Raw genomic sequence first — 16,824 nt, 5'->3', positions numbered from 1 at the left:
ATTCTTTCATACTGAGCTGCAGAAGTTATCGGCCTTCAGCTTTGGTCACTGGAGGGATTGTTTGGTTTGGCAGTGGAGCTTTAAAATTGCTTTGAATCCAAGTAATTGTGATGCTGGCTTTCACACACGCTCCCTTTATTATAATGCTGGCTCGGAAACTTACTCTCCCTGTCCTACAGCGGTTCCCAAAGGCCTTTTTAGGTTTAATCTGAAATAAGGCAAACGGGAAAGGTACTGAATGTTTAATACATCTCTAAATATTATACTTTTCTGTAAAAAATGTGCCAAAAGTTGTTCCAAGAGAACTACTGAATCAGAAGTCTTTATATATATCAACTACAGCTGATTTGTGTTAATGAAATAAAGAATATTGTGTGGTCTTGCATTCAGACTGTGTATTTTTCCATGGTTAAAATAGAGGTTATTAAAGTCTTTCTTTTTCTCTACATCCACTCTCCAGGATCACCAATAAAACACTTTATAGGCAGGTGGTGAAAATGGACTATCGAAGGAGGTATCAGTGCTGTCGTGGCTTTTACGAGAGCAGAAATAAATGTGTTCGTGAGTATCAAATTGGCGTTTTACCTCTACCTTAATGGTTTTGATTGGTTTGTTTTTGTATTTTTCATCTCACTGTGTTTATTTTTCCCTTTCCTCTCTATGTGTGTGTAGCTCGTTGCACTAAGGAGTGTGTCCATGGCCGATGTGTAGCACCTGATCGCTGCCAATGTGAGAGTGGCTGGCGTGGAGAAGACTGTTCCAGCTGTGAGTAATGCGTCACATTTTCTCTCCTTTTCATTCTGCAATGCAAAAACAACAAAAAAGTGCAGCATTTAAAAACATTATAAGTGCAAAAGCTGACCAGAAAGCTGTTTCCAAAAGCAGCAAAGTTATTTTCCCTCTTTTAAGATACCTTATGCTAAATTCTAATGCAGAAATCTCACAATGCTTTGCAACAAGCTATCTTAAAAATGAATCCAAGATGTGGACAGAAGAAGAGCAATGCTGATTATATTTAAAAGTCATCCAATACCCGAAAAGTGCACACAGTCTCATAAGGAGAGACTGTGAGTGTTCTGGCTTCATTTTTGAACGTGTTGTCATCTGTTAGTGTTCCTGCGCATATTTTTATTGGGCCCCATTTTCCTCTTGTTTTCTTTTCCCCCTCTCCTCTCTCTGCATCTGCTCTTTCCTTAACTCTGTTCCTTTTAGTTTCTACTTTCTTTTAATGAGAGTTTGCACAGCTAAGGTTTCTAAAGCATCTCTATTTATCTGATTTTCCACATTTTTCCACATACAAATAATGAAATAATGCAGTCCTGTGTTATTTTAATATTGTTTATATACTATAAGGCCGTGTGTCCACTACAGCATTTTAGTCAGCTGAAAACGGCTGGCACAGCTAGCTGTGAGCGTTTGAGAAAGCTTCTGACACACAGTGTTTTTTTGTTTTTTTTTGGCTGAGACACTTTGGCTCCTGTGATACAGAATATCCGTGGTGTAACTAGTATCTGATTTTGCAGATTTATTTATAAGTATAAAAATGTTGACACAATATAAAGTACTTGCTCTGGTCTTTGTTTTAAATGATTTTGTTACATTGTTGTGCTTCTTGTTATCATCTGTTGCTGTTGGACAAGGAGAATGTGGTGGTTGTTTAGTGTGGAATTTGTCCCGCCCATCATTGTGATTGGACAGCTGAATAAAAAGTGACAGTGATATGGCTGCATTTTACCCAAAGTTGAACAATCTTCAACTCAAAGAAAAAAAAAAATGCTCCTGGCGTTTAAAAAAAACATGACACTTCCATTAACAATTTAAGAAATTAACCCACTAGCCATGGAAAAAAAAAACACTTTGTTGGACACACAACTTTACAATATTTTCTAAAATAGTTTTTATTTTTATATTTTCAGTTTTCATTTTAGTTTAAGTTTTAATTTTATTTTTTTATTGTTTAGTTTTTCATTTTAGTAATTTCAGTACTTCAATTTCAACTTATATCCGTAACACTTCCAGTCAAACGTTTTTGAACAGTGAGATTTTAATGTTTTTAATGAAGTTTTTTCTGCTCACCAAGCCTGCGTTTATTTGATCCAAAGTACAGCAACAGTAATATTTTGAAATAATTTTACTATTTAAAATAACTGCTTTCTATTTTAATATACAGGTCCTTTTCAAAAATTAGCATATTGTGATAAAGTTCATTATTTTCTGTAATGTACTGATAAACATTAGACTTTCATATATTTTAGATTCATTACACACAACTGAAGTAGTTTCAAGCCTTTTATTGTTTTAATATTGATGATTTTGGCATACAGCTCATGAAAACCCAAAATTCCTATCTCAAAAAATTAGCATATTTCATCCGACCAATAAAAGAAAAGTGTTTTTAATACAAAAAAAGTCAACCTTCAAATAATTATGTTCAGTTATGCACTCAATACTTGGTCGGGAATCCTTTTGCAGAAATGACTGCTTCAATGCGGCGTGGCATGGAGGCAATCAGCCTGTGGCACTGCTGAGGTGTTATGGAGGCCCAGGATGCTTCGATAGCGGCCTTAAGCTCATCCAGAGTGTTGGGTCTTGCGTCTCTCAACTTTCTCTTCACAATATCCCACAGATTCTCTATGGGGTTCAGGTCAGGAGAGTTGGCAGGCCAATTGAGCACAGTAATACCATGGTCAGTAAACCATTTACCAGTGGTTTTGGCACTGTGAGCAGGTGCCAGGTCGTGCTGAAAAATGAAATCTTCATCTCCATAAAGCTTTTCAGCAGATGGAAGCATGAAGTGCTCCAAAATCTCCTGATAGCTAGCTGCATTGACCGCAGCTGACATGGCACCCCAGACCATCACTGACTGTGGGTACTTGACACTGGACTTCAGGCATTTTGGCATTTCCCTCTCCCCAGTCTTCCTCCAGACTCTGGCACCTTGATTTCCGAATGACATGCAAAATTTGCTTTCATCCGAAAAAAAGTACTTTGGACCACTGAGCAACAGTCCAGTGCTGCTTCTCTGTAGCCCAGGTCAGGCGCTTCTGCCGCTGTTTCTGGTTCAAAAGTGGCTTGACCTGGGGAATGCGGCACCATTGTAGCCCATTTCCTGCACACGCCTGTACACGGTGGCTCTGGATGTTTCTACTCCAGACTCAGTCTACTGCTTCCGCAGGTCCCCCAAGGTCTGGAATCGGTCCTTCTCCACAATCTTCCTCAGGGTCCGGTCACCTCTTCTCGTTGTGCAGCGTTTTCTGCCACACTTTTTCCTTCCCACAGACTTCCCACTGAGGTGCCTTGATACAGCACTCTGGGAACAGCCTATTCGTTCAGAAATTTCTTTCTGTGTCTTACCCTCTTGCTTGAGGGTGTCAATGATGGCCTTCTGGACAGCAGTCAGGTCGGCAGTCTTACCCATGATTGCGGTTTTGAGTAATGAACCAGGCTGGGAGTTTTTAAAAGCCTCAGGAATCTTTTGCAGGTGTTTAGAGTTAATTAGTTGATTCAGATGATTAGGTTAATAGCTCGTTTAGAGAACCTTTTCATGATATGCTAATTTTTTGAGATAGGAATTTTGGGTTTTCATGAGCTGTATGCCAAAATCATCAATATTAAAACAATAAAAGGCTTGAAACTACTTCAGTTGTGTGTAATGAATCTAAAATATATGAAAGTCTAATGTTTATCAGTACATTACAGAAAATAATGAACTTTATCACAATATGCTAATTTTTTGAAAAGGACCTGTATTTTGAATTGTAATTTATTCCTGTGATCAAAGCTAAATTTTCAGCATCATTACTCCAGTCTTGATCCTCCAGAAATCATTCTAATATTCTGATTTGCTGTTCAAGAAACATTTTTATTATTATTATCATATCAATTATACTATATTATTATATTATATAATAATATATATTATATTATATTATTATCATATCAGTATTTAAAACAGTTGAGTACATTTTTTTTCAGAATACTTTGATGAATAGAAAGATCCAACGATCAGCTTTTATCTGAAATAAAACGCTTTTGTAACATAATACACTATACCATTCCAAAGTCTGGAATTTCTATAATATTTAGCAAGGATGTTTTAAATTAGCCAAAAGTGATCTATAACATTTCTATTTCAGATAAATGCTGTTCTTCTGAACTTTCTGTTCATCAAAGAAAAAAATTCTGCTCAGCTGTTTTCAACATAATAATAATAATAATGAATGTTTTTGAGCAGCAAATCAGAATATTAGAATAATATCTGAAGGATCATGTGACTGGAGTAATGATGCTAAAAATTCACAATCACAAGAATAGATTTAATAGATTTTAAAATACATTTAAATAGAAAACAGTTATTTTAAATAGTAAAAATATTTTAGAATGTTACTGTTTTTGCTGTACTTTAGATTAAATAAATGATTGCTTGGTGAGCAGAAGATACTTCTTTAAAAAAAACATTAAAAATCTTACTGTTCAAAAACGTTTGACTGGTAGTGTAGTTACCAATGCAACATTCCGAATTGTTAAACTTTTCAATTTGTGGTGATACATTGACTGTCCAATACATGAACGTCCAGTGTTTACTGTGAAAAACTGTGGTTTAGAAGAGTACAATGCCTTAGAGGCTCCTAAGTGGAGTTTACATAAATGTAATGGAAACTTAAGGCTCTGCTTCTAGGCAGAAGACCTTTCTCTCTAATTTGGTCCTACTCTTTGTTTGGTTGGACTGCGAAACCCCATTATTAGCTCGCATTGGCAGAAGGAGGCTTGACACTTCCTGAATGCCTGTGTGTTGGGAGGTTTGTGGGAAATTAGAGAGGTTTGAGGTTTTAAATACACATTTCTCCCACTCTCTCCTGAGACCAAAGGCCAAACTCTATCAAACTGCTATACAACTTCTTGTCTGTTTAAAATGATACAAATAAGATCATTATTATAAAGTAATTATAAAAAAAAACAACCTGCAGATTAACCTAAAAGGTAAAGGACATGCTGCACAAAGCATGTTCATAATGGTCTGCATTTTTGCATTAGAAAGAGATTCACGGCTAACTATTTAAGTATGGGCTTCTGGGAAAGTGCCTTTTAAGACTAGACCTTTAACCCAACAACAGCTTTTCTCTCAGGGACTAGAGAGGAATTTTCCCACATTTAAAAAAAGCCATTCCATATCTACTGGAAATGTGCTGTTTGATAAAACTACTTACATTTAATTCACCTTCAGACAATATAAATATAAAAGCAGAAATTTTTCGCTCTCCTTGTCCATGTGAGTCACATTCACATGGACAAAGAGAGTGAAAATTATCCGCTTCATATTCATTGTTTATAATATTCCATTGTAAGTTTGACATTTCAGATGACGCTGATTGATCCTGAGGGACTTTAGGGCAGAGGGGCTTGGGAACAGAAAACTGCACTTGTAATGTAGCTCATGGAAGCAGCCTTGAGTTGAAAATCAATCAAGTTCTGAGGCTTCTTCTTGTCTGTTTAAAGTGGTATGCATTTGCTTTGAGCACTAGTTGTATGTCAGCTGAGTGTTTGAATGGAGACAGCTGGTGAGCTTCAGTTCCTAAAGCCTGACGTGAACATGGGGTGTTGGAATCATTCACCTCCCTTTTTGTCAAAGTGTCAGACCCCAGGACTCTACAACTCTGTCCTGAAGTAGAAGATACCACAGAATAAACCTTTCACAAACAGTCTCCAAAATATATAAAAACTGTAATAAAAATTTGTGACAACAGTGATAAGCATTTTTGTGTATTTGAACCCTTTCCAACAATGACTCTATGATTTTGAGATGCATCTTTTCACACTGAGGGACTCATATGCAACTATTACAGAAGGTTCAAACACTCACTGATGCTTCAGAAGGAAAACTGATGCATTAAGAGCCGGGGGTGTAAACTTTTGAACAGAATGAAGATTTGAAAAATTTTCTCATTTTGCCTAAATATCATATTTTTTCATTTTACACTGCACTTCAGAAGCTACAGAAGATGTACATGAACATGTTTCCCAGAGAACAAAACAAGTGAAATTTACCCTGATCTTCAAATTCAAAAAGTTTTCACCCCCCAGCTCTTAATGCATTGTGTTTCCTTCTGGAGCATCAGTGAGTGTTTGAACCTTCTGTAATAGTTGCATATGAGTCCCTCAGTTGTTCTCAGTGTGAAAATATAGATCTCAAAAGCATGCAGTCTTTTACACAGACACAGCATTAAGAATCAAGTGTATGTAAACTTTTGAACCGGGTCATGTTTAGATTATTTTCTCTTGTGGACTACATGTAAATGTCTTTTATGTGAAATATCTTATTCAGGTCAGTACTTAATAAAAAATAACATTTTGTATGATCCATCTTATTTTGGTAAAATAATTTGCAGATTCTGCAAGGTGTATGTAAACTTTTGACTTCAACCGTATATTTATACTGTATATATTTTTTCTATCAAAACAGAAAGAAACCATTCAGTACATTAGAATACAGAATTTAACTAGTATTGTAGAAGGCAAATGTGGTCAGATTCTTACTTATTAATGAGTTCTTTGAGTTCTAGAGAAGCTTTCTTGGTAATGAGCTCTTCATCTTGACATGCTCTGTGCGAGTGTGTGTGTATGTGTCTGTTTTTGTGATGAATTCCTCATCTTAACCCCTAAAGGCTACGTGCCATCAGTTTAGGTTGTGTCATGACCGAAATCCAATCCCTGTGTGAGCGCTGGCCTAAGCTCTCTCTGAGGTCCGGCCAAACTCCATCTGTAAAATTTCCCATTTGAAACTCATTCCTTCTGTTGAGCTCCGTACAAATTCTCCGGTCAATCATGCTATCAATTTGTTATGCTCTAAATGCCAGGGATGCTCAAGAGAATCTCTGAAGTATTTAGGAATCCTTCAGCACTGATTTGCTCAAACGACCAAACATAGTCAGTCCGAATTAAGACAATAAGAAAACCACTTTAATTCAAAGAACAACTTCTAAAAAGCCTTAATAATATGTGTGTTTGCTGATTTCTCAGTTTTAGCTGAATTTGTGTTTGTGTTTAGCATGTGATGCCCAACACTGGGGTCCAGGCTGCAGGCAGCGCTGTGAGTGCCAAAACGGGGGGAGTGTGTGACGTTATTAAAGGAAGCTGTCAGTGCCCAGCCGGATACACTGGTGAACACTGCCAGGTACAGCTTTTTTATTAAGTTTGATGTGGTAGTATGTTTTCATTTTACTGTGTGATTTATTTATTTTTTATTTATTTATTTATTTTTTCCAAAAAGCTACAGTAAAATATTACAGATACTGTATATTCAAAGTTTAATTATTTTAATTCAGCATATTGTCCTTGTGTCAGGACCCCTGTACTTCAAAGTCATATGGTCAGGGCTGTCTGCAGCAGTGCCAGTGTGGAACAGGAGGATTCTGCAATAAAACCACTGGAGAATGTGTGTGCAGAGATGGATTTACTGGAACTCTGTAAGTACAGGAAGTACCTTAGAATAATAATGTGGTTTCTTACTGCTCTCTGCATATTATGAAAGGATTTCAAGTGCATAATTTTACTCTTGTCACATAAGCCTATGTATATTTTTACATACGTCACATTATCCTAATTTTAAAGGATTTCGCTGACATTATATACAATACAGTAAGTTTTTTCACGCATGCACATATACTATACAGTAAACATTTGTCTTCCTTATCTTTGCTGTATTTAGTTCAAAAACACAGTCCAAGGAACTGGAAAACCTTGTTATTTTAATATTATTTAAACAGTATTTTATTAGTATTTTGAAATTTATTTTTATAATTTTCATTTTAGGTTAAGGTTTAGTAAGTGGTTATGTATTTATGGCATTTTTATTAGTTTCTTTTTTTCTATAGCTTTAATTCAGTTTTATTTCCATTTTAATTATAGTAATTTTACATTTCTGTATTAAATTTCAGTTCACTCCTAAGACAACATTTCTAATTTGTAGCTTTTTTTTAAGTTTAAGTTTTACATATAATATTTTATTTTAGTTTTGATTAACAATAACAACACTGTTGGGGAAAAAAAACTTTATGCATTTGTTATTTCATGTACTAATTTTACAATATTTAGATTGAATTTTCTTTCCATTATAAATTAAATGACCAGCATACTAATTTGAATAAAAATTTGAATTGAAAAATTAGTTTCAGAAATCTTCAGAATCTGAGCTTTTGTACAAAGGACAGGGTTCGTACGGTCATGAAAAACCTGAAAACAATCCTGGAAATTTCCAGGCCTGAAACAGTTTTGGAAAAATAAATCAACCCAGAGAGTTTTGGAAAAGTCATAGAAATGTATTTTACAAATCTCTGTATAATAGAATTATGTTTAATCAGGTCCTGAATTTCAGTAAGGAAATGCGCATATATTGCATAGTTCACATAGTTTTACTAATTCCTGCAACTTTCGAGTTTTAAATGAGGGAAATTCCAGCACATATTTATTTAATATAGTATGTAGGTTAGATGAGTAAATAAATCCACACGGACTGTCAGATTAAATCAGTCATTTGAAAACTGCATGAGTGATTCAGCTGTACTGCGTCTTCTCTCTTTTACTGTCTCAAAGTGGCATCTCGTCTGCACTACAAGAGCTGCTGCATGCTACGGTACAAGACTTAAGCTCACATTTCGGGACGTTAATAGAACTGTCACTTGCCTAATCGGGTCATTTTTGCATCGTCACAAAAAAAATCTTTGTAAGCCATTTGCTCCAAACAGAGCGCTGAATATCCACAAAATGACGTCAAAATGGCCGTCCTGGCGAGAAGCTGTAAACACAGTCGGTTTTGTCTTAAGTGAATGTAAACTGTTGAGAGAGAAAACACGTGTGTATATTGGATCTGTGCATTGTGTCTTGTGACAGCAGCCTAATAAAGCTGTGCCGTCTGTCATTAAAATTAATCAAACAACAAAAGACGGAAAATCACTCACTGCTCTTGACTAAATAACTTTTGTAACTTTAATCTGTTTTTAATTTACAGTTTATTCAATTTTTGTGCCTGAAAACTACTGTTAGACTGAAACAGTTTAATTTAACTGATAATATTGGTTAAATAAATGACAATGTTCAGTGATGTGATGATATGTTCTCTGCGTAGCATAATAATTTATTAGTAAATTAGTATTAGTAATTTATTTTAGTTAACATGATAAATTTGAACAGATTTTTGTTCTTATTGTAAAATAATGGAACATTTGGTTATAAACATTGTCTCAAAAGTCATAGAAATATCATGGAAATTTACTGGTAAAAATTCACGTTCACGTTGGAGTTCACGCTCACTGTTACAAATTTACTTATTCAGTTAGGGGCCAAGAAAGTGTGCATCTGAAATCTTCCTTAATCGTTTAACTCCATGTTTTGTGGTTTTACATTTTAACATTCCTAAAACATTATCATTGTTCGTCAAGGTTTGAATTGAATTTTGCATCAGATTTTCACTGTGCATGCCACTACTGTGCTGTATATGGTGTAACGTGACTCTGTCCCTCAGGTGCGAGGAGCCGTGTATTAGGAGCCGCTGTTCTGCACGCTGCCCGTGTCAGAATGGAGGCATCTGCCAGGGGAGAGGCGTGTGTTTGTGTCCACCTGGCTGGATGGTGAGAAATCTGTGTATTGGTTGTTTTTTCGTTTGTTTATTCTTTGTTGAGCATCCAGTTTAGCCTCTCTCTCTCTGTTTCAGGGTGCAGTGTGTACTGAGCGGTGCCCACCGGGCCGTTATGGTACAAACTGTGCTAAAGAATGCTTGTGCCATAATGGAGGCCACTGTGATCCAGAAAAAGGCCAATGTCAGTGTGATGCAGGTTACACTGGAGAAAGGTCTGCACAATTAGCATTTTCCATTATTTATCCCTACTATCTGAAGTCCTATCAGAACTGACATTATTTGAGTCATAACCCACCAGTGCTAAATGACAAGTTATTGGTTGTAGTTGGTCATTCAAAGTATTTGGTAATGTGATTATGGATTTGGCACTCTAGAAATTCTTAATAAAAGTCTGAAATACACACTTAAGCCACTGATGGTTATTTGAGCAACATGGTTATACTGTATGATTCCCTCCTGACTGAGCATGTGTGTCTCTTGTGAAGGTGTAACGAGGAATGTCCAGTGGGTACGTATGGTGAGGACTGTAAGGGTGTGTGTGACTGTGCTAACGGAGCACGGTGCTATAACATCCACGGTGGGTGTCTGTGTGAACCGGGGTTTAAGGGGCAACGCTGCGATCACAGGATGTGCCCTGATGGGACCTACGGCATGCACTGCGAACACCGCTGCCTCTGCAACTCACAAAACACTCTCAGGTGTGCTGTGTGCTTCAGTGTCTGTTACTGATGATCACTAACTTTAATTTGCCACAGTGTGAACACAACTACTACTAGAAAATTACATGCATTTTGTTCTCAGAACCAGTGTTGCTTTAGTATTATTTATGTACTACTGTCGTTTTTATTACTATTTAGAATTAATTTTATTTTTAGATTTTCAGTTTTCATTTATTTTATTTTATTTTTTGTAATTTTGTGCTTTTGTTTTTTATTATTTTTTTATTTTTTATTTCAGTTGTTTTCAGTTAGCTTCATTTTCATTTTCGTAGTTTTATTTAAAGGATTAGTTCACTTACAGAATTAAAAATCCTGATAATTTACTCACCCTCATTCCAGGAATTTTCTCCATATAGTGGACTTCAATGGTGGCCAAGGGGTTGAAGGTCCAAATTGCAGCTTCAAAGGGCTCTATATGATCCTAGTCGAGGAATAGGGGTCTTTCTAGCGAAACACTGTCATTTTCTAAAAAAAAAAAAAAAAAAAACTAACAAAAAAAAAAAAGATATAGTTTTTTTTAACCACAAATTTGTAAGCTTTGTAAACACTGGGTCAGTACTTTCACCTACGTCAAACGTGACTTCATAATGCATGAGGTCAAACTAGTGCAAGACAAGCATTTGTGGTTAAAAAGTATAGAAATTTTTATATTTTTAGAATTTTTTTTTAGAAAATGACTGATCATTTCACTACATAAGACGCTTATTCCTCGGCTGGGCTTGTGTAGAGCCCTTTGAAACTGCTTCAACCCGTTGACTCCCATTAAAGTCCACTTCTGAAATCCTGAAATGTTTTCCTAAAAAATCTTAATTACTTTGCGACTGAAGAAAGGAAGACATGAACATCTTGGATGACACTGGAGTGAGTAAATTATCAGGAAATTTTTATTCTGGAAGTGAATTAATCCTGAATGATCAATCAACTGATCATTCTATTAACCTATAGCTTTTTGATAACAAAAAATGATTTTCCCCATGTGTCATTGTGTGTACTAATTGTTTCATGGATATTACAGCTGTCATCCTCTAAAGGGGGAGTGTACCTGTCAGCCTGGGTGGGCGGGGCTATACTGTAATGAAACCTGCGCTCATGGTCATTACGGTAACGGTTGCCTGGAGCCCTGCCTCTGTGTAAACGGAGGGGTGTGTGACACTGTGACGGGCAAGTGCCACTGTGCACCAGGATACAGGGTGAGTGGACAGACATGATAACAAACAAAATAACTTCCAAGAATATTAATTCACATTAATATTCTTGTGTGTGTATGTGTGTGTGTGTAGGGACAACACTGCGAGAACCTTTGTGAGGATGGTTTTTATGGGAAAGACTGCTTGTCTCCCTGTACCTGTGTGAACTCTATAGCTTGCTCTCCCATCGATGGAACATGTTTCTGTAAAGAAGGTAAGTTCTGGTACACATTAAAGGGATCCCTGGGTATTAAAGGCACAATATGTAAGATTTTTTTGATTAAAATATCCAAAAACCAATAGAACAGTGTTATACATTTTGCTGACTTCTGTACTTACATTATCCAAAATGTTTCCAAGAATATTTAAATCCAGAGAAATAAGCAATTTTAACTAGGACCGTGTTCTTGTGCCGCCTGCCGATTACGTCATACCCCCTTGATTTTCCGGTTTTATTTTGTACAAAACATGGAAACCCCAGACACTTTAATATATTATCCATTTTATTAGACAGGCGATGAACACAGAGTGGCCTTATAACAGAACTTTCAACACAGTCAAATGTACCTAGTATGATAAAACAATGCTGTTTTACCTCACATACGCATGACCAGAAGGAGTGGAAGCATTTGACTTTGACATGATAAAAGCCCCGCTGCTTTCGAGCCGTCTATCGCGCTCGTCCTTCATTAGCAATCGCTCTGGTGTCCTCGTTTCGCTTTCACGACTTTCAGCCCCACCCTGCTTCATAATACAGTGACTTAATAAGTCTTTAATACATTAGCTCCATCCATGGACATGATTTCATGCCAAATCCCGACGGATTGCATCAGCTGTGGGGATGAAGACTACAACTCCCATGATTCCCCACATAATCACGATGTCATCAAACTACGCCTTTGGTTCTTTGTTTGTTTTGAATATGCGGCCTCTGAATATGTGACAGACAAAATGAAATTTTGTGTGTGTGTGTTCAGGGTGGAGAGGACTTGACTGTTCCATTGCATGCTCAGAGGGCACATGGGGTCCTAGCTGCAACTTCACATGTCAGTGTGCAAACGGAGCCTCCTGCCACCCTGCTGATGGTTCTTGCAAGTGCACGGCAGGGTGGAGAGGACCATCTTGTGACGAGCCCTGTCCAGTAAGTTTGCTTTATCATACAGTGCGCGTGTATTCGGTTTAAAATAACCAGTTGCAGGCGATTCATCTTTAGTCACACTTTTTCCTACTGTGAACTGAATTTGACATCTGTGTTGTTGTCTGTTCAGCATATATGTCTCCTAAATCATCTGCAGTAATTTTATGCCATCAGCAAAAGCTATTAACCTCATGGCAAATGCATAACACTCTTTTTCTTAGAGTACATGTTGCATGGCCATCATTCAAATTAAAGTAGCAATTATGTTAGAGCTGTATAATCTCACTGGGCAGACTTGGAGTTACTTGATCGTTCTGAATCACATTTCCATTCTGGTTTAAACAGATCGGGACATTCGGCCCAGGCTGTCAACACAAATGTGACTGTCTGCATGATGAAGGATGTGAGAGTGTTACAGGCCAGTGTCTGTGTTTACCAGGTTGGACAGGTAGGACTTCATTCACATTCATAAGGGCCTACTTGTATATACTGCCACATAAATAATATGCAAAAACAGTATTCCGTATGCAGTGATAGATGCTTAGAGCAGAAGCAGATTCTGCCTGATCAAATAATGAGTAAAGCAGCTGATGTTAAAAATCACAATTGATAATCAATCTCAACTGAGCCAAGCATAAAGGGATACATTATTTTTCTGTGCATACTGTGAATGGTTTAATACTGCATAATACTTAAAGCTATTAAAATAGGGTCTAGGGCTTAAAGAGCAGATAAGAAAGCGTTTCTTTAATTTTCCTGCAGGTCTACGCTGTACGGAGCAGTGTCCAGAGGGAACGTGGGGGCTTCAGTGCAACCAGACCTGCTCCTGCCTCAACAGCGCCACCTGTCAGGCACATACGGGAACCTGCCTATGCAAACCTGGATTCTGGGGAGCTCAGTGTCAACACAGTGAGTGTATAGATGATATACCTGTGCGTCCATCGGCGTCTTTGAGAGCTGGTTTAGACAGGGCTATCTTTCTTTCTTTGTAGTGTGCAGTGCCGGACTGTTTGGAGAGAGGTGCAGCCGTCAGTGTCCATCATGTGTACATGCCTCCTCCTGTCATCACATAACAGGCGATTGTCTGTGTCTGCCTGGATATACCGGACACCTGTGTGAACAAGGTTAGATACAATGCAAAGACTTATTTGGTTATGTAAAAGTAAAAAATTGTCATTATTTACTCACCCTCATGTCATTTTAATTAAAAATCACACACAGAAGAAGAATTTCAAAACTGTTATGTTCAATACAATGACTGTTCATAGTGACCACATCTGTCAAGGACCAAAAAACTGTAAAAGCACCCTAAAAGTTGCCCATTTAAGTCATATTCATTGAAAAATAACAGCATAATTTTTTTAACAACATAAAGATGGACGGAAGATAATGTCAGAATTGTAATTTTTGTGTGAATCATCTCTTTAAACCTATAACTTCCATAGCAGCAAATTGTCTGTAGTATAACCCTCTATTTTAAAGCTTGTATAAATCATTTAATTGTTTTTGATTGACTTCTAGCCTGCCCACTTGGTCGGTATGGCCGCCATTGTAGTAATGTCTGCAAGTGCAGCAACAATGCAACATGTCATCACCAGGATGGTATATGCCTCTGTCCCGCCGGATGGGCTGGACCAGACTGCACTTTATGTGAGTTTCTCAACAACAGACCTTGTCTATGAGAGACTATTTGATTTCACTGGCTTTATTTTCATATCTTATGTAAAGTGACATAAGATGTTACATTTAGTTTTCTAAAAAATGTATTAAAATCAAGTGAGGTAAAACAAGAAAAATGTCTTCCAGAATGAAAATTTCCTAATAATTTACTATTGACCCCTATGTCATCCAAGATGTTCATGTCTTTCTTTCTTCAGTCGAAACGAAATTAAGGTTTTTGAGGAAAACATTCCAGGATTTTTCTCCATATTATGGACTTCAATGGTGGCCAGTGAAGGCTGAAGGTATAAATTGCAGTTTCAATGCAGATTTAAAGGGCTCTATTCAATCCCAACTGAGGAATAAGGGTCTTACTAGTGAAATGATCTTAAAATTTGATATACTTTTTAACCACAAATGATCATCTTGCACTAGCTTTGCAATGCGCTTCTTCATGTTGTCACGTACATTATGTAATCACGTTGGAAAGGTCACATGCGGTTAGTTCTTCGCATGTGTACTTCGGTTCAAAAGGGTAGGGTAGGGTAGGGCAAAAAAAGTCCATCTTATTTTTTCCTCCAACTTCAAAATTGTCCGACATCGTTGTTTTACCTTTTTGGTGAAGGGCGTTTGACTTTCTTTGCATGTTCGCTTTGTAAACACTGGGTTGGTACTTCCACCTACGTCATGTACGCGTCATTACTTAATGCATGAGGTCGAGTTAGTGCAAGATGAGCATTTGTGGTAAAAGAGTATATACATTTTTTTTTTTTTTTTTTAGAAAATTAGCAATCGCTTTGCTAGATAAGACCATTATTCCTCAGCTGGGATCGTGTAGAGCCCTTTGAAGCTGCAATGAAACTGCAATTTGCACCTTCAACCCGTTGGCTCCCATTAAAGTTCACTATATGGAGAAAAATCCTGGAATGTTTTCTACAAAACCCTTCATTTCTTTTTGACTGAAGACAGAAAGACATCAACATTCTTTGATGAAAATATCAGGAAAATTTTATACTGTAAGTAAACTAATCCTTTAAGTAAATATATCTTGACTGAAGGATGTGTAGATTTGTATACACAAATACTGAGTAAGAAAATGACTGCGTAGTGTGTTACAAATATTAAGCTGAAGTGGAATATTAAGTGTTTCTCCTAAAGACTGTTTGCCAGATTTCCTGGATGTGGTTTTGGAATAAATAACTCATACTGAAAATACATTTTTATTCCTGGATCAGGCTCAATATGTCTGTCACTCTGAGTCCATCAAGCATTTGCCAAATGTCTGTCTTTGCAGTGTGTCAGACTGGGACGTTCGGCACCAACTGCGCTCAGACCTGCTCGTGTCCTCCCAACCATTCCTGTGATCCTCACACTGGAGACTGTGTGTGTGTACCTGGACCAGGCGAGGACTGCAAACCAGGTATTAAAAGTAGCCTAAAATACTTTTGCTTTTCTAAATGTTTTCTGTATGTTGGTTTTCTGTATGTTACATATGTCAGTGTGTGCAATGTGAATGGCTGTGTGTTTTTCAGAGCAAGAGCTGAGTATGATGGTCCCCGTGTCTCCAGTGGAGAAGGACTCATGGGGTGCGATCGCAGGAATTGTGGTGCTGGTGATTTTGGTTGTGCTCCTGTTGGCAGTTCTGTTGTTGTATCGGCGCAGACAGCAGGACAAACAGAGCAACACACCTGTTGTTTCTTTCTCCTCAACCCGTACTGTCAGTTCAGAGTACGCTGTGCCAGGTATGAGCCACAGGACTTTTTGATGCTTTCAGTAGTGCCTCATATATATATGTGACCCTGGACCACAAAACCAGTCATAAGGGTCAATTTTTTAAAATTAAGATTCTGAAAGTCAAAGACATAATCTTTCCATTGATGTATGGTTTGTTAGGATAGGACAATATTTGGCCAAGGTACTCTATCTAAAATCTAAATATTTACCTATAATTACCTTTAAAGTTGTCCAAATGAAGTTCTTAGCAATGTGTATTACTAGTCAAAAATTACATTTTGATATATTTATGGAAGGAAATTTACTAAATGTCTTCATGGAACATTATCTTTATTTAATATCCTAACGATTTTTGGCATTAAAAAAAAATTACATTACTTTTATTTGGTATTTGCTTGTTTCTTGTAGATGTTCCGCACAGCTACCATCACTATTACTCAAACCCGAGTTACCACACACTGTCTCAGAACAGACCTCCACTGCCACACCTGCCCAACAACCAGGACCGAGCCATCAAGGTGAGTAATACTAGTATTATATATGTATAGTAACATGGTATATACCATGTTTAGAGTAGCATACAAGCATTTTATTTTTACTATATGAATACTGTGCATGGCATGTAAATTGCCATTAGCCAACTTTTGTACACTATGAATTTTGTTAGCTCTATCACAAAATGCTTCTAATGTCAATTATTTGTACTTTGTTTTGGATAAAAGCGTCTGCTAAATTAATAAATGTAAACACTAAATG

General features: G+C 37.0%; 1 protein-coding gene across 1 annotated transcript in view; it reads left to right on the top strand.

Annotated features, from left to right (window-relative positions):
* The window catches only part of pear1 (platelet endothelial aggregation receptor 1), a 46,727-nt gene that overhangs the window by 25,823 nt on the left and 4,080 nt on the right, over nt 1-16,824 (top strand). Inside the window, 18 exon segments of the mRNA XM_051131662.1 lie at nt 461-561; nt 673-765; nt 7,046-7,110; nt 7,112-7,171; nt 7,342-7,463; nt 9,518-9,623; nt 9,707-9,843; nt 10,117-10,329; nt 11,366-11,540; nt 11,631-11,751; nt 12,515-12,678; nt 13,021-13,123; nt 13,438-13,584; nt 13,668-13,799; nt 14,197-14,325; nt 15,629-15,754; nt 15,867-16,076; nt 16,477-16,586. Coding sequence (XP_050987619.1) covers nt 461-561; nt 673-765; nt 7,046-7,110; nt 7,112-7,171; nt 7,342-7,463; nt 9,518-9,623; nt 9,707-9,843; nt 10,117-10,329; nt 11,366-11,540; nt 11,631-11,751; nt 12,515-12,678; nt 13,021-13,123; nt 13,438-13,584; nt 13,668-13,799; nt 14,197-14,325; nt 15,629-15,754; nt 15,867-16,076; nt 16,477-16,586 — 2,314 coding nt within the window.

This window comes from Labeo rohita, chromosome 16 (assembly GCF_022985175.1).
Source record: "Labeo rohita strain BAU-BD-2019 chromosome 16, IGBB_LRoh.1.0, whole genome shotgun sequence".
Lineage (NCBI taxonomy): Eukaryota > Metazoa > Chordata > Actinopteri > Cypriniformes > Cyprinidae > Labeo > Labeo rohita.
Note: the sequence above shows the minus strand (reverse complement) of the source record. Positions and strands in the feature narration are given on the sequence as shown.